The sequence below is a fragment of the Ambystoma mexicanum genome, chromosome 13, assembly GCF_040938575.1.
Source record: "Ambystoma mexicanum isolate Mex_15411 chromosome 13, UKY_AmexF1_1, whole genome shotgun sequence".
NCBI classification, from domain to species: Eukaryota; Metazoa; Chordata; class Amphibia; order Caudata; family Ambystomatidae; genus Ambystoma; species Ambystoma mexicanum.
Window position 1 is genome coordinate 129,207,708 of NC_090938.1, and position 26,106 is coordinate 129,233,813.

Here is a 26,106-nt window from a genome sequence, read left to right on the forward strand (position 1 = left end):
ACGCACGCTGGCCCTGCATACAAATTTAAAAAACGCAAGGTTTTTTGGATGCTACCAAAAAGTACTCCGGTCCCATCCCAAAGGACGGAATATCCCACAAGTATGGAAGCAAGGGGACTATGGACTAGGAATATGTTAGTCACTACAGTGAGTAACCTTTTCTTTTATATTGTTGTTTCATCATCATACTTTTCCAGCACCCTTGACTACCTGTTTCAGCTGCTACACATTAAGTCTTGCCTGCCGCCTATGTGCCTTGCTGATAATCATTTGTTGTCTTTGGTCTTGTTTTTTCTGTAGCTGGGTCTGGGATGTGTAGGCTTCGGATACATAACCACCTATTTGTCAGAGATAATGATGAGTGCCTTCCTCGCAGCTGCAGCCATTTTCGTACTTGTGTCTCAAACTGCATTCATTTTAGGAATTCCGCTTGCCTTCAACTCGGGCCCTCTTGCCATCTTTTATGTGAGTAACTTTAAAACTTGAGCGGGATCAAATGGTGGGGGGACTTGAAAGAATCATTTGTGTGATTATTGGAAAGCTAATGGGGTTTGTGTTGAGTAAGATTACATGATTTACCTGTAATAATAGATCCCAAGACGTTGTAGTGTATTTAGGCCTCATTCTAAATCTATCTCACCTCTGCAATTGGAACTTTCAAGTAAAGTATACATCAATTTTTCATATTCTATAATACAAATACCATCAATGGCACATATGTGTTACTATTTCTAGAATTTCCTTCCCCTCACCAGAATCAAGCATGTGATCCTCCGTCCTGTGCTCTTTCCTCCGTACTCCTGGGATGTTGCAGCCCTAAGGTGAGTAGAACTGAGCATGACTTGCAGCAGCATTTGGATATACAAAAAGCAATGCATGGAGTGCTTGGACATATCCTCCCTCACTCCCGCTCCAAGACCCGGTTACCAGTGCTTTTCCATGCATAATTGAGGCTGGAGCATTATTAAGAGATGCGCCTGTGCACTCCAATTTCTTTTCAATTTTTCTTTCTTCCCTGCCTATGTCCCAAAACATGGGATTTTTGGTCCCTGCAGCGTGATAGGCTTATTCCTGCCTAGCCCACAGAACCTTTTTCTGTTCTGCCATGGCCCAGGCCACTAATGACAAACTTTCCTTTAGGGTCCTCAAATGCAGTCTTTCACACTTGGAGGACAGTTTCCTCTGACAGAGCAATGGAGTTTATGAAGATGAAGTAGGCTAGTCCTCCTGATCTTCTTTCTTTCACAGGTACCCCACCTCTGGGATACGTTTCCTGCTCCAGGAGTTCTGAGCAACACGCATTACTGCAGTACCTGGCGAGAACAAGTGCCACGGCTGCACTTTGGGCCTAACTATGCAGACCCAGACAGATTGCACTGGGAAACCTAAATTTGGGGCAGGCCCCCTACAAGTGGTCTAAACCTAGCTTTATGGTGATAGTTTTGCCAGATGTTACACAGCAGGGGTCCAGAGGGTTTGCAAAGACCTATACGCAACTCACTAAGTCAGGCAGTGATCTACCAGTATTAAAGAGCACACAAGTCTGCCACTGTCATGCCTCCCAAAGTCACTGAAACTACAAAATTAGTTGAGTTTAAGGTTGTAAACTCAGAGGTGGTTGTGTGCAGCACACATACATTTACAGTTGGTGCCTCGACTCAACAGTCCTTCCAAGTGAATACAAGGGCAGTGCTGCAGCACACATGTGCACCTCAGCAAGTAAATGGCAGTGAAAAATAAGCTGTTGGACTTCAGCCTCCAGAGTCCATTACGATTGCAGGCAGGTGTCACAAAGCTGAGTATGATCAACACGAAGTACACATGAAGGCTAATATTTTTCAGCAAAGTTTTATTGGGACTATTTACAGATTTGGGTCAAACTAGGGAAAATGTAAAGCAAACCTTTAACAGGATGCCACCTGTTGAACAAAGTCCTATGTTGTAGTGAGTTGATGAAAATCTACTGGTTCCTTGTTCCTCTTTTCCTTTCCTTCTTTACAGAGTCACCCTTCCTGCCTGTCCCGTGTTACCTATTCAACCTGTTTCTTTCTAGTTCCTTTCTCTTCTAATTCCATACTAGCGTTTAAAGCATTCCAATAGAACCATGTGAGAATGATTACACCAAGGTGAGTTGCACCATAAGACAGTTGAAGTGGCCCTAAGCAGCAGCCGTCTGTGTCATTCTGCTACATTTGCAATAATGGTGACTTGATTACTGGCGGCACCAAAATTAATGTGTAACGGTGTTGAGTGGGCATCACTTTTCTGTCAATCAGCTTACAGTTGTATTCTACAAAGGTATGCCGTCCACACCAGAAAGCACCTATGCACTTGGGGTTGTAAATATGCTTAAAGTAATTCTAGCAAAAAGTCTGTCAGATATGGGGTAAACCTCCAAAATGCACTGCCTTATCTTTTGTATCAATTATTTCTTATCATTCAAGCATAATTTTATTCTTGGGTATTGTAACAAATAATCATCATAACAACATTGTAAATTAAAGAGCACAGACTTTTATTTTGTATCGATGCAGTGCATTTGCGAACATGGGTCTTTTTTCAAGGATCTGTGTGTTGATGAATTCTTTTCTCCCATACCAATTTTTTAGAAGAGGAGGCTCTGATGTGATCGCTCTTTATTTTTTATTTTATTTTTGTATTATTATTTGGTTTGTACAAACCTTTAAAAGAGGAGCTACAAAGGTTTATAGTGTTCCCTCGAAAAAAATGGTCTACATGCTAAAGCAACGAATACAAACAGTCGAATGCCAAAGCATCGACAACCTATATTTGAAATGTAAAAGTGCAATTCCATCGAAACCAGTCCTTCGACAATATACATGGACTGGTTCAATGGAAATGCACTTTTAAATGTAAAAAGTAGCATTTCCATGCATTTATGTGTAACTTTAAAACGTTACATGGCGCTGTCCAGTGCTGAAATTTCAGCACTGGCCAGCCCCTTGTAACGTTTAATTATTATTTTTATATTCCCCTCCGCTCCCCCAACCCGCACGCCTGCCCCCCCAACCCTAACCCAAGCCCCAACCCTAGCCCTGGCCCCAACCCTAACCTTAATGTAACCCTTAAACTAACCCAAGCCCAACGTATTACTTACCATTAGATGTCGATGGAACCATCACATTTTTTCAACTAAATGGCAATTCGATGGAATGGTATTTCGATGAAATAAATTAGATGGTTTGACATTCGATGGTTTGGGTTTAGATGGAATGACGGATACCGCTACAAGATGCACAAAAAAAAGGAAAACGAAACATAAATGGAGAGATTGCATGTGACATTTTGATTGCGATCTTCCTCCGCATCTTCTCCTATTCGTAATACGTTAAATTCCAAGAAAAAAGGAAAAAAAAACAAGATGGACCACATATTCCGAAATCTTCTTTGAGTTTTTGTTTCGTGAAGTAAGTTCTTCAGTCAAGTCCGCTAGATGTAGTGGATAGTAAAATTCATAGGTCCTCTAAAAAGAACATTAAGGCATAATTCCGTTTTTTGTTGTGCCTACTAAACATCAGTTGCCACCATTCATCACTACTGAGAGTTTGTTGATTTTCAGTGATAGAGACCAGTTGTTTTGTTCTTTGTGATTGAATGGCAGTGCAAAACAAAACCAAATGTTTTAAGGTTTCCTCATGTTTGCTACATAATCTACATTTGAGAGCCTGGTTACGATTTTTAGACCAAATGCTCAGTCTTTCCTTGGTTTTGAAAGCATTTAGTCAAAATCGCAGAAATGTGATTATGTGATGAGGAGTCGGAAAATGTTCTACAATGCTTCCACATGTATTGAGCCTTCTTGCTTCACTTGGGACATCCTTCATTAGTCTTTGGCTAGCTCTTAAGTCTTCAGTTGAGATCGAGTCTAGCCGCCAAAGTTTGTTTTTGACTGCATCAGGGTTGTTTTGTAAGGTTAGGCAGTCTCTCTCCAGACTTTTTAGTATACTTTCACAACGTTCTGACCACAAAAATAGTAGAGATTCAGTGTTGCCGTTTTGTGGTTCATGCAAGATTGCAAATTGGGGAGCAGAGTCCTGCATTGTGATTTTACGATATAGGGCTAATGTATTCCAGCAGAATCCTTCATTGAGAGATTTGTATCGAATGCACACAGTTGCTGTGCCCTTTGGAATTTGCAGAACTTTTGTCCAAAATATATTTTCCACCGTTGCCCAGAGTTCATGTGCACAGCCCAAAGCACACTCAGCTCCAAATATTAGCGCCGGGACTGCTTTTTGATTGTAAAAGTTCAGTACTGGTCGCAGGGAGAATTTGCCATACTTTTTGTTGATGATGGAAGCTTGACATGCTAGCTGTTGGCACTTAGTTTTTGCTTTTTCAGCAGACGGACTGTCGTCAATATGAGCACTGATCTGCAACCCCAAGTATCTAGTGTTGGTCACAATGCTAAGAGTTTCAGTTTCTAGTCGCCATTTAAACTGTTTTCATTTGGTTCTGGATTTTGATCTCATGTTCTGTAAAGCCAGAATTTCACATTTGTTTTTGTTAAAGCAGAGACCATTGACTTTTGCGTATGTTTCTATGGCTTCCAACTTTCGTTGAAGCCCAATCGGAGTGGCATTCAAAAGGATGAGGTCGTCAGCATATAGCAACCAACTCATGTGGCTTCCATGTATTTTCGGTGGAAATTAGCACACATTCTCAAAAGTCTGGCCGATGTCAGATATGAACATGTTGAAAATAATGGAAGCCAATGGACAACCCTGCTTGACACAAAATGTAAGAATTGCGGCCGAGATGGTGCCAGTTTGATATAGGCGAATCTTAACGTTTGTGCCAGTGTGTAGCTCTTTAATGGCAGCCAGGAAGTCCGGAGGGCAATTCCAGTTCTTCAATTTGGACCACATGGTTTCCCTTTCATTGCTATCAAAAGCATGAGAGAAGTCAATCAGTGCCAAGTGGACTTTGCCCTCAGTTCTTATGGCCTCCATTTTCATTAGATTTAGAATCAACAAGTTCAGCCCACACCGACGCCCTTCCCAAAGCTTGACTGTCGCAGATCTGTGTGCTTGGACTCAGAGATCCATTTTCATAGTTTTTGTTGTAGCATTGTGGCATACGCCTTTCCAAGTACATACAAAAGTGCTATTGGCTTGTAGTCATGAGAGTTTGCTCTATTCCCTTTTTTGAATACTGACACTATCACTGCACTTTTCCATGACATTGGTGATTCACACTTTTTGTTGATTCTGTGAAAGAGTGTAAAACATATTTCAGACCATTCTTCCGGGTTTTGTTTGATGGTGTAATTTGTGAGCCCATCAGGCCCCGGTGCCCTGGAAGAGCTCACCTTGTTTATAACATCTAGAATATCACATATAGATTCCAGCATGGCAGTGTTGGTAGGTCAGGCTCTTCAAAAAGTCCTTTTTTGCTATATAGCTGGCTGTAATGTTTTATTCAATCTGCCTCACATACTGAGTTGGTCTGAAGCGCTGCTTGTGTTGCGCTTTCATTATTGATTATTTTCCAGAAATCACGGCAGTTTTTGTTGTTCAGTTTTTCCATCATGAGTTCTGAATCGTTTTGTAACACAATCACCTGATGTGATTTTATCCAGTTTTTGTATCTCTGTTTCACACGCCTCTTTTCATTGCGTGCTCAACACCATTATCAGCATGCAGCTTCCTTATCTCTAGTCGCATCATTCGCTTCTACTTGTGAATTTCAAGGTTGAATACGTGTTTAGATGTGAATTTGCGATGTTTTAGCCCTTGATTCTCCTCAGTAAATTGAGTTAGCAAAGTTCCGTATTCGACCTCAAATTGTTGATTGCAGAATTTCTTTAATATGAAGTTTATTTTGGGGTCATTGAGGTAGAGCCTCACCCTGTTGGATGCCACATTGACATTCCAATGCCATGAGGTGTTCTTTTGTTTGTTTTTTTAAACTTAATTTTTATTGGCATTTTCGTAGATAAACAATAACAAAACATGTAATGGATACCCCAACTCCCCCCCTCGTCCCCCCTGCCCAACCCAAGGTTCAAGAGTAATTCAAAGGTACCCCGCCTCTCCATGATTATTCAGCTCGTCCCCGGCCCACTGCTGCACCCCTTTCAATCGGGCTATCATCAGTTGTCCTGCCTCATGCTTAATCTGCCTCCTAGGAGGTGTCTATTATGCCCAAGAGTTGCATGCTTCGTGGACACCACCGCTGCCTTGTGCCATCCACCAGGAATTCGATGACAGAGTCCCAATCAGACCTGAACTTCAAGTGATCACCCTGTAATGAGTACGTGAGCCACTCCAGCGCCACCAGGGACCACATCTTTGCCACCCATTTGTGATCGTGCAGTTGATCCTTCGCTTTTCATCTGCGCGCTAGGACCATAGCAGCTGCCATCATTATTATTACATAAAGCTTGCGGTCCGCCTTCATCTTGATAGATGCTAAGGCCCCCCCAGTCCCAGAATCGCCAGTCCTCTGTTCTCCCCACAATTGAGCCCCAAGACATGTTCAAGTGCATCCAAAATCCCCACCCAAAAATTCTCAAGTTTTGGGCACTCCCACCAGATGTGTTCCCAAGTGCCCACTGTGCCGCAGTCTCTCCAGCAGAGGGGGGATACTCCAGGATACATTCTGTGAAGTTTGGAGGGGGGTCATGTTCCACTGGGTGAGTAACTTCAACCACACCTCCCTTATTTGAAGGGACCTTGTTAGCTTTGGTATCTGCTTCCATAACCACCCCAATCCTCGTCTTCGATGACGGACCCGGTAGCTTGCTTTCATGTGCTTATACATGTTTGTGATCAAGTGCTTGTCCCCCGATTCCTTGTTGAGATATCTTTCAAAGGGGGTTCATTCCCGGGTAGCGGCTTGCTTTAGGGTGGGATGGGTGAGCCAGTGTCTAAGCTGACAATATCAGTACCTTTCCCTTTCATCCAGCGCCAAGTCTGTCTTACATTGTTCAAAGAGCTTAACCTGGCCCCCCTCAAACATATCACGTACCATCCTACAGCCCCCTTGATGCCATTGCTGAAAAGCCATCGCGTTTTGCCCAGGAGTGAACTGCGGGTTATTAAATAGGTGGGTGAAGGGCGACGGATGTGCCTCGTCCCAGGTTTTGGCTACTATGGCAAGAATTGCACTTTTATACATCCGAGGTGGCCTGTCCACTTCCACAAGACCCCTTCCAGGTCCTCCCCTACGACCGCCCTATCTATGGGCCTCCACACTTTCCCCCGGTTATCTCTTTGCCAAACCCGGAGCACCTTCAGTTGCGCCGCCCTGTAGTAGGCCCGAAAGTCGGGTGATCCCATGCCCCTTCGCTCCGTGGGAGCTCTCATCAGCCTGGCCGCTAACCTTGGAGGCTTATTGACCCACACAAACTTGCTTATAATTTTGTTCAGGTTCCTAAAGAAGGCTGGGGGAACTCGTGCCGGAAGGGCGGCGGAGTGATACAGAAGCTTTGGGAATATAGACATTTTAAGGTGTTGATACGGCCTAACCACGAGATCGCTAGGGTCCTCCAGTCTATCATCTTGCTTTTTAACTTCTCCAGTAGGGGTGGATAGTTTTCCTGGTACAGGTAATCCACACTTGTCGTTAGTTTTACACTCAAATAAGTGATAGAGTGGTCTACCCATCTGTATGGAGAAGTACTCTTCAAGGAGTGGGCTTCTGGGGACGGGACAGTAAGGTTGAGGATTTCTGTTTTAGATGGGTTTACTTTCAAGCCAGCCACGCTAACAAAGTAAGCCAACTCAGCTTCCACTGCAGGGATCGCCGTACTCGAGAGGGTCAGAGAGAGTATTATATCGTCAGCAAAGGCTGCAATATTTTGAGGTTCCCCTCCGAAGGGAATGCCGGTTATGGACGGGTTGGAGCGCACCGCTTCGAGGAATGGTTCCAAGTGAAGGGCGTACAATATTGGGGACGGTAGGCATCCCTGCTTACTGCCCCACTCGACCTGCACCGGTTCTGAGAGTTGCCCGTTCACCGCTAGTCTGAGGGTTGGATGTTTATAGTTGGCCCTTATCTTATCTAAAAAATTGGGGCCGAACCCCATCCGGAGCATAGTTGCAAAAAGGAATCCCCACTCCACCCGATCAAACGCCTTCTCTGCATCTATTGCCATCAGGAGAGCGGGGACTTCCTTCTTGTGGGATTTCTCTATTAAGTGGGCTAGCCTTCTGACGTTGTCCGTGGTTTGTCTACCCCTGACAAATCCCGATTGGTCCGGGTGAACCAGCTTTGGGATCAAGTGGTCTAATCTTTTAGCTAGAATCTTGGCGTATATCTTAGATTCCACATTAATTAGAGCTATGGGCCGGTAGGAGGTACACTCGGTTGGGTCCTTGCCCTTTTTATGAATGAGGACAACTTTCGCCTCTTCCATTGTACCTGTGACTGCGATGTCCTGCCCTATTTGGTTATAGAGCCTGGTTAGGACTGGAATGAGTAGTTCCTTATGTAATTTGTAAAACTCTGCCACATAGCCATCCGGACCGGCGCCTTAAAATTGGGGAGGGCTCTAATTGCATCCCTAACCTCATCCTCTGTAATATCCCTTTCCAGCGTTTCCATCTCTTCGTGGCTTATGCGAGGCAAATTGACCCTGTCTAGATAGTTTAGTTGGGAGGATTGTGCCGGAGTGTCAGACGCTTATAAGTTGGTGTAAAAATGTGTAAATTCCTTTGAGATATCCTCCTTTTTGGTGCTGGTGCCCCCTCCCTCCACCTTAATTTTCAGTATTGTCTTCTCGTTCTGGTCCCTTCTAAGGAGTCTCGAGAGAAGACGGTCTGCTCTATTTCCTTTAATATAGAATTTCTGCCTGAGATATAGTAAGCTTCGCTCAGCTGCCCGAGTCTGGATTAGGTCCAGCTGAGCCCTAATCACCCTATGCTCTCTTTTGGTCGCTGGGGTCTGATATGTGCCCATTTTTGCAGTTACCTACCTAAGTGCATCCTCCAGGCGCGCCTCCTCGACTCTCAATTCCCTGTCCCTTCTTACTTTTAGGGCTATTATTGGTCCCCTCAGTGTTGCTTTAAAGGCGTCCCACCTAACCTGGGATGTTGTATCCTCTACTGGGTTCTCCGCAAAGAAGCGTTTTATTTCCTCCTCGATTTCACAGAGCAAAACCCGGTCTTTAAAGAGAGCAGTCGGATAGCGCCACTTCCACAGCCCCAGAGGTCTGCCGTTAACTCTCAGTGCTATAGTCAAGGGGGCATGGTCGGAGAGTGTTGTAGAGCCCATGGTGATCTCTTGTGCCCTCCCCAGTAAAGTGACAGAGACCCAAATATAATCTATTCTCGAGTGGGATCGGTGCGCATGTGAGTAAAAGGTGAACCCCCCGACCACCCCCGTATCTCTCCCCATGCGTCCACTAGGTCCAAATTACCAAATTTCTCCTTCAGTTCCTGTGTTGGTCTCCCTTGTGAGCCCTCACATCCCTCCGATCTATCCCTCTGGGGGTCCCATGCTATGTTGAAATCGCCCGTAAGAACAATGGGGGACTTGGCGAATTCCTCTAGTTTTCCCAGTGCACTCTGAATATAGCGATCTTGCGCCGTGTTTGGGGCGGTTAGCGTCGCCACTGTGAGGGGAAGTTCATCGCCTTCCAAGGTTACCGCCAGGAACCTTCCTTGGTAATCTGTGATCTTCCCCATGATATGCAGATCCAGCCCATCCCTAAGGGCTAAGAAAACCCCAGCTTTCTTTTCAGATTGTGTGGCTTGTAGTGCCCTAGAATTGCCCCACAGCTTGACCCTTCTACGATCAGGCGTTCGGATATGGGTCTCTTGGAGCGTGATAATGTCTGGTCGCTCGCGCCTAACAAAACGCTCAACTTTCTTGCGCTTAATTGGCGAGTTGAGGCTGTTAACGTTGAGGGAAAGGATCTTCATTGATCGTTGGGTAGACATAGTAGGTCACATGGGCAAGAGCGTGGATCGCAGGGGGGCCCAATTATCGAGCCGGCCTCCTCCTGTGGGGGTGCTTTCTTATTGAGCTCTGCAGGATCTTTACTTTCGGGTCTTGAACCTTGGGGCTCTCACGTCCCCCCATCTCCTAGGATGGGAGGGCTTTAATGCAGATGTTCGAGCGCCTAGTCCTGTTTTCCAAGTCTCCTACCTGGAGTTCCAGGTTGTGCATGGCTGTCGCCAATGTGTCCAGGAGGGAGTCCGCCTTCCGTGCATCCTCGGCTAAGTCCTGAATTGCCCTCTCGTTCGTATCGACCCTTTCCTCTATCTTGCTAATATCTCTCTTAATTTCTTGGATTCCCTCTGCCAGGTCCTCCCTGAGGGCGTCCATTTGCTTTTGACCTGCAGCAGTGATCTTATCCACTATGTCGGCCAGCAGGAGCTTCAGTGTCGTTTGCGTGACGGGTTGGTCTTGGGGCTCTAGATCCGCCTGTGGTTCTCCAGCGAGCCATTCTTTGGAGGATGTTTCCTGGGCATCCTCCGTGTCCTTAGTCCATATCTTCGTCAATGCATTCTCCTGGAGTTTCCTTGGGGGTCTTTGGGGGAGTTGACTGTCCTTGGCTTTGTTCTTGGACATGCTGGCGATGGTTTCTGGCAATGCGCCCAGTGTTTGGGATTCCGGATAAAACCAGCGGGGAAGGCATGTGCGCCAGGAAGTCTGGGTCTCCGCACTGAGTGCCCCCGCCTCCCCTGGCTGTGGGCACGGGGTAGTGTGATTGCTCTTCTGAGGGGGGGATCCCCCGGTGGGGGCTAGTTTTTCTGATCTCTTTACGCTGCTACAAGTCCTCTGTAATGTCTGGTGATGGCTCTGCCGGAGGGAGGACCCGGCCTGCCTGAAGAGGGGTAAGGGTGGCCTCTGATCCAGTAAGAGTTCACTGCGGTCCTTTTGGAGCTGGACCCGTCTCTATCACCAAGGAGGTAGCCAAGGGGTCCTAACGCCTCTCAGATGCTGTAGGAGCCGCAGGTAACCCTTCCCAGCCAAGGGCCTTCATGCCGGGGGGAAGATCTCACTAAAGGGGGGTCACTCCACGCCCCCCTCCACTCTCACTGCAGTTCCCCCATATGTGCCAGAACAGCTGGAGGAGTACGGGTGCCTCTCCTAGATGACCGTGATACACTGAGTGGCAAGGAGGTAATTAATTTGAGCGTTCCGGGAGTGCAGGCCGCTCCTCCCTCCGTCCCTCATACCTTCAGGTGCTCCCTGGGGGAGCGGTGACCTCTGCTTAACAAGCAAACCCTCCGCCACACGCCAGGTCCTGGGGGGTGATTGCTCCGCTCGCCGGACGCCTCCTCAGAGGCGGCACACCCTGCACCCGAGGCTCGCTCTCTTCCGGCCGCGCCCGCTCAGCACCCGCTCCGGGCGGGATCCTCCTCCACGGCTGGAAGGAATGGGCCGCTCAGTCTGCCAACGTGTTCTGAGGGGGGGGAGACTTGCTGCAGCAGTAGGGGCGCGCATTCATAAAAAGGGCAAGGACCCAACCGAGTGTACCTCCTACCGGCACATAGCTCTGATTAATGTGGACTCTAAGATATACACCAAGATTCAAGCTAAAAGATTAGACCACAGTGGTCCGCCCAAAGTCGTGCCGCCGGTCCCTGCCGCCGCGACCCCAGGATCACAGGCCCCTCACTTCTGGCTGAAGTTAGCTCGTGGCCGCTGGTGTGGCGCGGGAACCACGCTGCCGCAGTAAAGAATGCTGCGCGGGTCTCTGGGTCGGAGCCGCAAGAAGCCTGCCTCCTCTCTGCTGCGATGGGGGCTCACCGTGGTCTCGATTCGCCTGGGGAAGGCTAAGCATGCTGGAGTGTAGTGCCCTGGGGTCGGGAGCTCAACGGCCGCAGTGTTCACATCATCGCAGCCATCTTGGAATCCCTGTTCTTTTGTTTTGAGTCAATGTTAAGAATCATCTTTATCATGTTGTGGTCGCTATGCAGTCCATCTGTAACTTGCATTTGATTGACTTGCGTGTGAATATTTCCGGATACAAAGAAATAATCCAAAACTAAATATTGACCCATACGTCTCCAAGTGTGCTGTGCTGGTATATCACCTTTGGTGTTGCCATTTATCAAGTGGATGTTTCTTAGATCCATTTCAAGACACCATCTGTCAGCAAGCTTGTCAAGTTTCGTTTTCTTTGGGTTGAAGCAATTTATATTTAAGTCACCACCAATAATAAATCCTGTTTCGCTCGATTCTTCATAGATTTCGTCAATTAGAGCGGAAACCTGATCAATAAAAAGGTGTTAGACAAGCTGCCGCATGATGTGATCACTCTATGCTCCTTCAATCACCAGTCAAGAAGAAGTCCTCTTGGTAAACTGGTGACCAGATCAAATGTTCAAGAGGTGTGCACTGGTACCATACTGTTCCGCTCAACAGAGCCTCCCGTGAGAGGTCAGAAATGTGAGGTGGACACCTTTGTGAAGGTTTTTCAAAAGATGCAATTTTATTAACTCAAAAGGTTGGATAAACGCCGCACTATCCCTACCCTGATGAGGATTTCCCTGCCTATCAAAATAAACTAAAGGAAATACTTTTAACAAAAGGTTTCTGCCCCTCATACTTATTCGTATAACAACTTAACAAGGCAACATATGGCAATTCCAAGATAACAAAAATAAAAGTTATTTTCACAACCTGGTAACTGTTTCTCCTTATAACCTGGGTGAGTTCCTCTTCCCCGGATTCAGACAGAATCTCATTCAACAGTTCCAAAAGAATAAGGAAATCCCATTTTGCACCAAAGTTTCAGTAAAGTTCATTTTGGTCCAACTTGAACTCTACCAACAGTTCAGTGTTCAACATGTTTTCATCTTTCCACTTGTGATAGAGTTCAGTACAACTTCTTCTCATAAAACAAGAATATTTCCACAGTTCTTTAGGATCAACAAAAATGTTTTTGTCAGGATGACTCTGCAACAGTTGACAAAATACAATATCAGTTCTGCCACTTCTACGTCAATACTTTTAACCACATCACAGTAACTTCTGCCTGATCCATTAACATTCCAGGCCTATACTACAAGGTCCTTTGTCCTGGTGTACTCCCCTGCCAGGACTAGCAAAACAACTACTAAATACTATAAGTACTTCTGTGGGAAAGGTTAACTTCAAACAATTTAGCATTGTCTTTTGCTTTTCCACCATATCAGCATCTGGCTACTTCTTTTGGGAACAGAATATAAAGTGTTACAGTGCACTCACTCAGTTGCTATTCAATGTGATGATTTTGGTAACACTTGGGTGCAGAGGAGGAATAACAGCCCTGACACAAAGCAGTAGACATATTATCAAAATAAGAGCCCAATCTATGAGTCCTCCCATCCCCTGCACACCTTGGTGCCAGAATACTGGCTGAAAGACTTATAGAAAAAAACACATTCGTCAATTTCGACAAAAAATGTTTGTACATATATTCCAAATATAACAAGTATCATATATCATACGATCATTAAATTGGTATTAGATACTGCATTTCAGTCGATGTTCAATGCGTTTCGGGGATTAAATCCCCTTCTTTAGGAGCTTAAGCTGTAGAAAACAAAAAAATAATTTCTACAATGAGTGTTGTGTACAGTTATTTTAATCGTCACCGCCACATCTGTCATAGACAGTCAAACCAACATGCTGAGGGATTACTAATGTGCCACCACCAGGTTCATCCATGGGTTCACAATCAGTCATCTGTCATAGATAGTCAAACCAACATGCCAAGGGTTTACTAATGTGCCACCACCAGGGTCATCCATGGGTTCACAATCGGTTGTTTTCCATATATACCAAGATACCATTTAAAATGAGAATGAGAAATGTTCCAAACCACTTAACACCCGTGGCTCAAACAAGTATAATCTGTTTATACTCGTCCCTTTTAATGATACATGGTGTATATTGAGACACCCTGATTTCCAACCCCCATCTGTGCACCAAGTGCTGCCCTCTAGGTTCCTAATAGTATACCCCAAGGTTTTGAAAACAACATACATGCCAATACTTTGACAATGGACATTAATAAGACAACTACTACAGTCACTTAGTAGTCACCATAGTTCGACATCTATTCTTCTGGGTCATGATGTCAGCTAAAGTATCATTGCCTACCTTATTTTCGCACATATGAGTAGAAAATATAGGAGTGAATGACAATCCCTTCTTCATGAATTCCCAATGTGGATCGGTAATCCAGATGCACAATGGAATAAGGAAAACAGGGCTTGTAAGGTTTGTGTGCTGTTGCTCTACGGAATCGCGCCAATTCTCTTGTCTAACTATAAACTGAACATAGGATCTCACTCTTACCTGAAACTCTGTATCACAGTGTATGGAATCGTTCACTGGACCCACTAAACGTGAACTCAGTGTATCACGGAGGTAACGGCAACAGAGTGCCGCGCAGGGATAGTTATAATCATTCGCCGGGCCAATTACGCGTGACTTCTATGTGTCCCAAAAGCAACAACAACAGAGTGCCTTACAAAGTGGTACCCTACTGTAACGTGTCCATGTCAAGTGATTTGTGAGGGACTCCTCCCATTCTCTAGTAGGGAACCTTAAATCCTGCGGGCCATCTTTAAGATAACGAACCAACAGTCCTAACCATTGTGTCTCAATTCATTTATGTGGATTACCACCCTGATGTGGCAGTGACGATTTAAATAATTGTACCCAACACTACATTGTAGAAATTATTTTTCGAATGCATTGTGTCCTCCAACGTATTCCTCATCTTAGATGTATTTGCCCAGCTTTAGCTGCTTCCGAAATTTTTATTGGCAGAGGGCGCCATGCGTCGATGTCATTGAGCCGAAGTCCCTCGAAGGCCTCCGTCGAGGGTGACGTCATCGGGTATACAAGTAGCACGCGCGGCGCCCGTTGGCCTCAGTTCTGTTTTTCCGCAGTACGTGTTGCTTCGGAGACTCAGCGCGCTTTGATAGTTCTGTGAAGCAGTTATTGTGAAGTAGATATTCAAGATGTCCTCGTCGTCGACCCCAACTACCCTGCGTTCGGGGTTCAAGAAATGTAAATCCTGCGGTTCCAAAATGTCGATCACGGATCCGCACAGAGAATGTCTGTGATGCCTCGGTCAAGGCTATAGCATGGAGGCCTGTATGAAGAGTCAGGCAATGACGGGGCAAAGCCTTGCGAGAGAGGAAGGGAAGACTACAGGTAGGTTGAAAACCCGACCTAAAAACCTCAAGCGTCGAGTCGAGATCCCATGAGGAGAAATCTCCTCGACCCGAAAGACAAAAGCATAGGTCTAGGTCCCGAAGTGGTTCACACCACTCTTCTTTGACGAAAAAGTCAACAAAAAAAAAAGCCCCCTTCAACCTCGTCTTTGGACGAATCCCCCAATAGAATGAAATGCCCCACAAAACATTCTTCCTCGGAAGAATGGGAAGCATTTAGAATTAAAATGATGGAGGTTTTTGAAAAGGCTAATCCTCGGTCCGCGCCTTCTCGGAAGCCGGCCCGAAGCGTTACCGTTCCGACACTCACGTGCCCTCCTTGAGCCCAGGTGATCAAAGGAGGAAAGATCGGGAACCCACTAGGACCCCGAGCGAATAAGATCACTTGAGTTGAGTCGACCGCTCGAGGTCATCGACGCCGTCCGGAACCCGACACACCCAAAGGGTGAGCCTTCAAAGAGCGTCTTAATGCCCTCGAAGCCAGCTCTGTCGACAACTACTATTTCGTCAATGCCATCAACGCCTCAATCGACGTCGACCCCGAAGCCCTAAGCTCCGAAGGTTTCAGAGGCTCCAATTCAGCCAGAAACTGTCAAAATAGCAGCAAAAGAAAAAGCTGCAAAGACTGCAAAGCCTTCAGTCTCTACTGCAATACCTCCTCCAGAAAAAAATGTATAAACCTCTGCCAAGGAAAGAATATTTTAAATCCTTAACTTCAATTTTTGAAGAACAAGAACGGTCTGAGGAGGAGGACGTTCCTTTTGGCCTAGAGTATGGCACGCCTAATGTCCTAGAAGGTCTGATTTCTGAGGAAAGCAGAATGAGGAATCTAGGGGAAACCTTGCATAACGCAAGTGGAATTGACACTTCACCTGATACAGATTTTGGCAGACCAGAACCAGGGGAACATGCCAGTCCCTCATATAGGCAGCTGATGACAAAGGTGGTCGATTATTTAGGATGGACTAGAGCACCAACTCAGTTCATCCAGAATGACCTGACTGACATATTGGATCATGGCCCCACCAAAGATCCGATTTTACCCTTCCATGTAGCCTTACAAAATAGGGTGGCCAATAATGGGAGACCCAGGGCTCAATTCCTCCTGTGAATAAGTCCCTTACTTCAAAATACCACCCTTCCAGTAGTGACCCTGGCTATCTGTCCAAACACCCTACTCCTGAGAGTCTAGTGGTCCTGGCAGCCACAGCTTCTAATAAGGTGGCATACCCTTCCATCCCTCCGGATAGGGACGACAAGCGTGTGGATGGTTGGGCATGCAAGCTATTTTCAGCTGGGAGTATGGCGTTAAAATCGGCCAACTCCAAACGTGCCTTGGCAAAATTTTCATACACTCTGTGGGAGTGCATTGCAATGGCGGCGGAGAACATACCAGAAGGGGAAGAAAGGAAAGGATTCCTAGCCATCGTTAGAGATGGAAAGGAGGCCGTGCAGGAATCCCTTCAGTCTGGATTGGACACTGCAGATAGTGTGAGCAGGTCCATGGCCACTAGCACGGCGATACGCAGATTTGCGTGATTGCGAAAGTCGGGTTTCGCACCAGACATGCAAAACCGTCTTTTGAACATGCCCTTTGACCGGTCTCACCTTTTCGGCAACAAGGCTGACGAGAGCCTTGAGAGGTTGTAGACCTCAAAAGTGGCTGCCAAATCTTTGGAAGCTGCTATTTGGCAACCTCAGCCTTTTCATGCATCAGGACAATCTTGGAGGGGACGATCCTATCGTTATTACTCCTCATATGGAAAGGCGAGAGGAATGGCCAGTCAAAGAGGCCAGTGTTAGGGAGAATTCTCTGTTAAGGCTAATTTCCTAAACCTAGTGAGTCCCCCAGCATCTTTGTTGGATTTTTGGGGTTTATTTTTTTCTCCTGCTAAGAGTGAGACTCTTTTTCTCTCACTCTTAGACATGATTTGAGATATCCTTTGACTTTGTAATGTGTTTTATGGGCTATGGGGTCCTTTACTCCATAGGGTTTCATGTGGTTTTTGGTAAGTGTGTTACACAGCACCCTCAGTGCAGTAACACAGGGGTGTCATAGTGACCCCCAAACACAGACTCCATACCCTGGGACTGACTACTGTCTCCCAGGGCATGTAAAGTCACCATTGGCTTTACTAGTCTTAAATTGTGAACAGAACCAGTACAAACCATCATATTGTGGAAGTACTGGTAGGGGTAATTAGATTGCCCCTGGGTCTGTTTTTCGAGGGGGCACTGTGCAGTCCCCCCTCGTCCAGTTTCTGGCTGGTGGCAGTGGTTACCACGCGAAATATTCCACCAGAATATTTCCTATGGGAATTTCCCAGTCATTTTAATTGCACCACTTTTTGGTGCAATGTTAAAGATACCGCCGGGTTATTTATTTAATATTTATTCCCCGTTTGGGTCTTTTTGCCAGGACTCGGTTTTAAAATGGTGTTTATTTTCGCCTCTGTAACTCCAACCCAAGTCGAGCCCTTTGTTCCACTTTTTGGCGGGCTTCTCCACAGAAGCCTCCAAAAGTGGTGCTTCTCTGTCTGGGTCTACAGGATGTGTGGGAGGGGGGTTTAGGCACCCTGGACTGAGTTGCCTCAGCAACTCAAGTCGCACTGTTGTGTGATTGGCCCAGTGGTGAGCCGCCCGGCTCACCACTTAGCATGTTTGAGTGACAGCTACGACTGATGAATGGGGGTTTTCTGCTTAAAAGCAGGGCTTTGGGGACTGGAACTTCAGAAGTCACAACAGGACCAGAGAATCCGAAGAGGGAGAAGCTGAGCCGACGTGCAACGACGACGCCACCGGTGGAGCCCTGCTGAACCGTCTCGCCACTTCCCAACGACAGAGAAAATCTTCATCCCGGAGAGTCTTCTTCCTCTGAACTAGTGGGGATAACCAGTTCGCCCTCTTTTCACCTTCCTGGATCGTCTCGTGGTGGAATCGCCCGTGCCAAGCATCCCGGCGGCCGGATAGCCACGCTTCACCACTACCGCGAATAAAAGGGTAGTACCTTTTAACCGGGAAACTCCGCGGCTGGTTTTTCCCCTGGCAGTGCAACGACCTTCAGCTTTCCTCCACGTCGAGATCTTCTCTTCCCCTGGACGAAGCACCGACTTGCACCCGCTGCCAGGAACAACTGCTCTGCTGGAGCTTTCTCACCATTTCAGGTACTGTGTCCCACCTGGTCCCCCTTGCAACAGACTGTTAAGGTGTCCCGTAAATCCTTGACTTTCTATCCTGGGACCTCCTGACTAACTTTTCCTGACTTGATTCAACCCTTTTTGAACTCTTTGCAAAGACTCTTGAAAAGTACTATTCAACTGTGTGATCTTGGACACATTCTGCCTTGCGCTCTCCACGAGTGGGCCTGGCCAATGACTCACTTGCTCCTTTGTGGACTCTGCCTTTTCGGACTTGCTCTGGTTCTCTTAAAGAGTTGGTATTGTGTATGTTCCTAATTCTGCCTTTTTCCCTCCCTTTTTAATGAACTTATTGGAGTGCCATCTTAGGTTAAGCGCTCACCTCTGTCTGAAAATAAGTGGTGTTTTAACTGAGACTTGTTCAATAAGTGATCAGGGATGTATATATATTAATAGTGACTGTGTTTGAACTTGCTTGCCATATTAGTGTTAGTGTATTTTACAAAGTGGGTTTTTAAATAAATAATTATATACTTTTATACCCAAGCTCTGGTCAGTGTTTGCTTGTGCTCCTGTATTTTGGTACCTATCTTGTATACTCTATAAACTGTCTAACTCTTCTTGAGAGAAGTGTGGCTGCTCAGCCACAGCTACCAGGTAAATCTGGGTGGTACAGACTGCTACCAATTGGGTTTATTGCCAACACCTGTAGTCTTATGCCTTTTGAAGTGGTCCCTAAGGGAACTGCACAGGTTTCTCCCTAACAGCCAGAAAAAAGCCACTTGTGGTAGACGAGAAAAACGTGCTTAGCCAGCCCCAGCTGCAGCCTCTTTACCATCAGCGGTCGCAGCCACCGCCACAAAACCACTTTGAGGACTTGCATCAGAAGACACCTGTGGGAGGCAGGCTGTCCCAGCATCTGCAAGAATGGCGAGCCATTAATTCAGATGTTTAGGCTCTAGAAATAATAGCCCAAGGTTACTGCCTTCCTTTTCTAACGCAACCTCGAAGCGATCCACCAGGGAGACACTCTTTGAAGTTTCCAGACCCGCTCCTACAGCAGGAAGTCTTAACCCTGCTAGAGAAAGGTGCTATAGAACCAGTACCTGTAGCGGAGAAGAACAAGGGATTGGTACTACCCATATTTTTTGATTCCCAAAAAGGATGGAGGACTGAGACCCATCTTGGACTTAAGAGGCTGGAACAAGCACCTCAAGAAGGACAAGTTCAAGATGGTTACTCTTTCTCAGACGCTTCAGGCCCTTCAACTTCAGGATTGGTTGGTGTCATTGGACATCCAGGACGCTTATTTTCATGTGCCAATCCATCTCAAGCACAGAAAATAGTTGAGGTTCGTAGTTGCCGACTTGCACTATCAGTTTCGAGTCTACCATTCGGGGTACCTCCACCCGAGGGTCTTTACCAAGTTGATGGTAGTGGTTGCAGCGCACCTCAGGAGAGGGGGGATTCACGTCTACCCCTACCTGGACGATTGGTTGATCAGGGCACGTTCTGCCGAACAAGCCCTGGATCATCTGAAAGTCACCTGCCACTTCCTCCACAGACTGGGCTTCTCCCTCAATTTCAAGAAGTCACAAATGACACCTTCCCAACAGCTCCAGTACATAGGGGCTGTATTAGACACATCCTTGGGAAAGAGCTCGCCTCCCAAGTCAAGGGCTCAAGACATTCTTCAGATGGTTTCCAAATTCCAAAATGCCCAAAATCTCCAGGCCTACGACTTCTTGAGGTTGCTTGGCCTCATGGCATCCTGCATTTTCCTAGTGTCAGAAGCACACCTGAGGATGAGATCCCTTCAATAGGCTCCAGTTCTCAGGACAAATGACAGATCTCCTTCAGATTCCCAACAAGGTTCGGCAGGATCTTCTGTGGTGGACTTGCACAGAGAACATCCTAAAAGGAGAACATTTTTGGCAACCATGGCTGGTGATTACAGTAGTGACGGCACCTCACTCATGGGGTGGGGTGCTCATGCCAACGATCTGACAATCGGCGGTCGTTGGTCTCCATCGGAGTCCAAACTACACATCAATCTTTTAGTGCTGAGAGCAATCGGACTAGCGCTGAAGGCTTTTCTGCCATCTGTCAAGGGAAAAAATGTCCTGATAATGACGGACAACACAGTGGCCCTGCATTACCTAAACAAAAGAGGTGGTGTAGGGTGACTACCTCTGTGCAGAGAGGCAATGCGGCTCTGGTATTGGGCAATTCAAGAAGGAATCTCCTTAACGGCAGTTCATCTAGCCCGGGGAGGTGAATATGACGGTGGACGCTCCGAGCAGGCAGAGTACGGTGTCCCACGAGTGGGAACTGGCTCAGGAAGTCCTTCAAGAGATCTTCACCCTTTGGGGAACTCCTCAAGTAGACTTGTTTGTTACTGGAATCAACCGGAAGTGCGAAAAGTATTGCTCAAGGGAATTTCCCCCGAGAGGAGCCCTAGGGGACGCGTTCATGGTGGAGTGGAACTTCCCACTGCTATACATGTTCCCTCCGATTCCCATCATTCCACAAGTCGTCAGGAAATTGAGACAGTTTGGAAACTGCATGATCCTAATTGCCCCAGATTGGGCCAGGAGAACGTGGTACCCAGACCTTCTAGACATGTCCATCTGCCCTCCGTTACGTCTTCCTCAGAGAGAGTACCTTCTCTCACAAATGGAGGGCCAGGTTCTCCATCCAGAGGTCAGGACTCTCAACCTTCATGCTTGGTATCTGAAAGGCTGAGATAAAGGGATTGGGACCTTGCAGATGACGTCATGGAGGTGTTGCTTTTGGCAAGAAGGCCAGCAACAAAATCTCTGTACCGTTGCCGCTATAAGAAGTTTTGCAACTTGTGCAGGGAAAAGAATGTTGATCCTTTTCTGTGTTCTATACCAGAAGTGTTATCTTTCCTCTTGTCCCTGGCACATAAAGGTCTCAATGTTGGGACCATTAAAGGTTATCTTGCAGTGCTTTCCATTTTCAAGCGCTCTTCAGAAGAATGTTCCTACTTTAACATTCCTTTGATAATACAATTCTTAAAGGGACAAAGGGACTCACCAATGTGTTCCCTCCTTCTTCTTTCCAAGTCCCAGTTTGGGACCTTAATCTGGTTCTAAAGTTTTTAATGTGTGCCCCTTTTGAACCTCTGCACACATGTCCATTAAGATTACTAACCTTAAAAACCGTTTTCTTGGTTGCTTTAACATCTGCACGAAGAGTGAGCGAGTTGCAGGCACTGTCTTCTGGGCCACGCTATACTGTGTTCCACAGGGACAGAGTTGTATTGAGGGTCAAACCCTCATTCTTACCTAAAGTTGTGTCTGATTTCCATTTAAATCAGAAAATGATTCTGCCCGCGTTCTATCCTCCACCTCATCCCAGTAAGGAGGGGGAAAGATTGCACAGGCTGGACCCAAGAAGAGCTCTAAGCTTTTACATTTCTAGGCTCTCCAAGCTGAGTGGGTAATCAACTTTTCATTGGCTACACCGGAAGGAAATTGAGTCAATCGGTGTCAAAACAAACCCTATCATGTTGGATTGTGCTTTGCATTTCAGAATGCTACAGATCGGCAGACAAAGATACACCAGAAGGCTTGAGGGCCCATTCTACCAAAGGCATAGCCTCTTCGACAGCCCTTCAAAGTGGTGTTCCCATAAAATCTAATTGTGAATCAGCAACTTGGTCATCGCTGAACACTTTTACTAAATTCTATAATCTGGATGCTTCTCAGTCTAAAGAGCTTGCTTTTTTTTTTTTTTTTTTTTTATTATTGAATATAGTTGAAATGTACATCAACTTTTTCAATTTATACAAATTAGAAATTTAAGTATAAAATCTAGATAAAACAAACAAACAGAAATTATATCAATTCATATTATACAATCATCATCATTCTAGGTTCAAGGCCTGTAAAAAGTTAATAGTTGCAATTCTTATACTCATACATTCCGTAGCAGCCAAGGCGACCCATCTATTGTTTGGATCAAGTTGTGCAAAGTAAGCAAAATGATTAACAAAGTGCAATTTTCTTAAAGTGCTAAGTGCAGGACATTCTAGTATTAAGTGTTGTAGAGATTCTACAGTCATAGTATTATTACAGAACCGACACCAGACAAGATCAACAGCAATTTGTTTCCTTCTTGTTTTGACCTCCCGCGTGGGCCAAATATTGAACCTTAACCGCAGAATCGCAGATCTTAAAGCAGCAGATGGTGCTAAACATAAATAGGACGCAATGGTTTTATAGCGTTTTGGACCAAAGATTGTGGGATCAAAGTCTTTATAAGATAGGCACAAGGTTCTGGTGTCAATCCAGTCCATCATGTACACCTTCTTCTTCGCCAGCTCTGGATGAGCAATAAGCAGATTTAATGAAATATCGGCATGTACCATGATTGATAGAATTTTTGTAGTCCAGTATTTTGGAAACAATTCTGTAGAATTAATCAAATAACTTGATATGGTTGATAATGTAGAGTGACCATATGTAGATAGTAAACATTTGCGAAATAAAGCACATAAACGCCAGTTATATAGTGCACTTAGAGATATTAACCCCAATTCGTATCTTATTAACACTCCTGGAATGCATTGAGGTAAATTTAAGATTGCACGCCAAAACTTGGCTTCTAATAACTTCAGAAACCCCAGGGGTACAATTAGTGTTTCCAGACCATACAGGACAGTTGCTACCACATTCTGGTCCCAATAAGTAATGGCCGCTTTAATGGAAAATTTACCATATTTAGAAGTAATTACTCGTGTCTGACAGATTGCTGTGGATAACTTCTGCTTAATTTTATTCAGATGTAAGTCTGACGTTGGGGTACTCTCAAAGATCAAGCCCAAATAAACATAGTTTGGTACCGTCCTTAAGGGTATCCCATCAATCTGCCAGTTCATTAAATGTTTGCGTGTACCTCTAGGAATATATGCAACAATTTGTGTTTTACTCGTGTTTACGATGAGCTCATTTTCTTTAAAATAGGAGCATAGAGCTAACAAAAGATTTTGTAAACCACTTGGGGTTTTTGATATTAACACAAGATCGTCTGCATACCACAATGCGCATATTTTTACATTGTTCAATTTAGGAGCATCAGTGATTACTTTATGAAAAATCTCCTGTACATCATTAATAAAAAAATTAAATAAAGCAGCTGCCAAAATGCATCCCTGTTTCAGCCCTCTAAACGTTCGAATAGGGGTTGAGAGGAGTCCCTCAGAATTTAACCTTACATAAACCTTGGTTTGTGAGTGGAGGGCAAAAATAATGTCAATAAGAGTAGATGGGCAATCCGCTTTCACTAGCTTGTCTATGAGTTTTGGTCTTGAGACCGAATCAAATGCAGAATGAAGATCTACAAACGCAAAATATCTGGCTTGCTTCTTATATATTGCTTGTTGTTTTATAGCATTTAAGGTAATCAAGTTAATACCCGTGCCCAGCCCTGATACAAATCCAGTCTGTGCTGGGTCACGTTGATTTACTTTGTTTGTCCAATCATTAAAATCTCTTAACACCATTCTACAGAACATTTTTCCCGGTACGTCCAATAATGTTATTGGACGATAATTTTTCGGGTCAGTTCGATCACCCTTTTTATAGACTGGAATGATTACAGAAGAACGCCATGTTTGCGGAATATTTTTAGTTTGTAGTATATGGTGAAACATATTATTCAAGATTAAAGACCACTCTGTTATATTTTGTTTAAGCATTACATTGGTCAGCCCATCCAAACCTGCTGCTCTAGATGACGAGGAGGATTTAATGAAGGTTTGGATGGATATTTTTGTGAAATATAAAGACCAACTATTCACAACCTTACTATTGTAAATGTAATGGTTCATCATAGGATCATTATACAAGGATGAAAAATGCGTAACCCACATCGATTCAGGTACTCCGTTAAGTTGCACATGGGGTTGGGATGAGATGTTACATTTATTCAGGAGTTCCCATACTAGGGCTGAGTTTTTACCACGGCAAGCTGTTAAAAAGCATTCACTATCTTTTTGATATAAGGTAGCTCTCCTTGCTCGGACCCAATTTCGGTATTTCGAAGAAGCGGTTTTAACAGCTATATTTCGATCAATTAATGGTAATTTCTGAGAAATTCTGATCTCTTTTCTATAGGCTTTCTTTCTTTCACATAGCGCAAGATCAAAGCCATGGGCATGTTTTTTACCTGGTTTACTGTGAGCAGGAAGAAGATTCGCGAAGGTGCTGAGAATTTCTACATAAGAGCCAGGCCTTGATAAGCTTTGATTATCTAGAAGTGCATCGTTCAAAGCCAGTAATTTGTTAGAAGACCATTTAAATCGATTTCTGCCATTATTAATAGTTAGAGTATGCTTATAGTACACTGCAGTTTTCGTAGGGTCACCACTTTCTACTGACCAATGTAAAGATAAAAGGTGATGATCACTAGATGTTTGTTTGATTATCTCAAATTTGCTAGTGTTCATGAATATAGAACTTGATACAAAAATGTAATCGATGGTAGATTTAGAGGGGCCTCTTTCCCAGGTATTCATAGGTGGAATATCACCTGTTATTGCACCATTTATCATCCTTAATCCATGATCTTCCATAAAGAGCTTGCTTTTGGTAAAGCAGTGTTATATTCAGCTATATAATATTAGAAATCTACTCCCTCCTCCAGAAAGCTTTTTACACTGCTTTGGGAGTCTATCAAATATGAGGAATACGTTGGAGGACACAATCCATTCGAAGAACAAGTTACTTACCAACTGGTAACGTTCTGTCGACTGGATGTTCCTCCAACGTATTCCTCTTAGATCTCCCATCGTACCCCTATGTAGATTTTCTGGTGTTATTACCACTTCAACTCTCGCAAGGCTGACACCTGGCTACCTACACTATCTATACAGCAGAGCAAGAGGGGAAAAACAGAACTGAGGCCAACGGGCGCTGTTCGTGCTACTTGTATACCCAATGACGTCATCCTCGATGGAGGCATTCGAGGGACTTTGAGTAGACGACATCGACACACGGCGCCCTCTGGCGAGAAAAATTTCCGAAGCACCTAAAGCTGGGTGAATACATCTAAGATGAGGAATACGGTGGAGAAACATCCAGTCGAAAGAACGTTACCAGTTGGTAAGTAACTTGTTCTTGTGTTTTCTATAGCTTAAGCTCCTGAAGAAGGGGATTTAGTCCCTGAAACGCATTGAGCATCGACTACTGCAGTATCTTCATACCAATTCTAATGAATGTATGACATATGATACTTGTTATATTTGGAATACATGTAGAAATATTTTTGGGAGAAAGAGACTTATGTGTTTTTTTCTATACGTTTTTCAGCCAGTATTCTGGCACCAAGGTGTGCAGGGGACGGGGGGGCTCATAGATTGGGCTCTTATTTACTTCTTTTGGGAAGACAAGAAACACATTGGTGCTGTTTGTTACACACTTGTGATTGTCACACGCAATGTAGGTCACACTTCTCTCCTTCTGATTATCTTATGTCAGCAGGGCAGCTTTCCTGCCACTCTTGTTTCCCCACCCCTGTATTAACCATATGCTGATGATGGTTTTCTCTCACTCTCACACTTACTTGGCTTTGGCAATATGGGTTTAGGCTAGTTCCTCTTATAGCTTCTTCTACATACTGGCAATAGGATTTACAAACACTTGGATTCTTAATTGCCCTCTCTTGGCTTTGGCAGTGTTCACTCTTTTTAACTTGCCTTGATATTACTCTCTTTTGTCTTTGGCAATAGTTGATTGTATTGCTTTCTCTGAATATTGCCCTCTCTTGTTGCTGGCAATTATCCTGACCCA

At 45.1% G+C, this 26,106-nt stretch overlaps 1 protein-coding gene across 3 annotated transcripts in view; it reads left to right on the plus strand.

The window, feature by feature from the left end:
* The window catches only part of SLC26A8 (solute carrier family 26 member 8), a 3,396,452-nt gene that overhangs the window by 1,263,324 nt on the left and 2,107,022 nt on the right, over positions 1-26,106 (plus strand). For all 3 annotated transcript variants that reach the window (XM_069633436.1, XM_069633435.1, XM_069633437.1), the window contains exon 7: positions 301-465. In XM_069633436.1, coding sequence (XP_069489537.1) covers positions 301-465 — 165 coding nt within the window. The remainder of the gene's footprint in view (positions 1-300; positions 466-26,106) is intronic.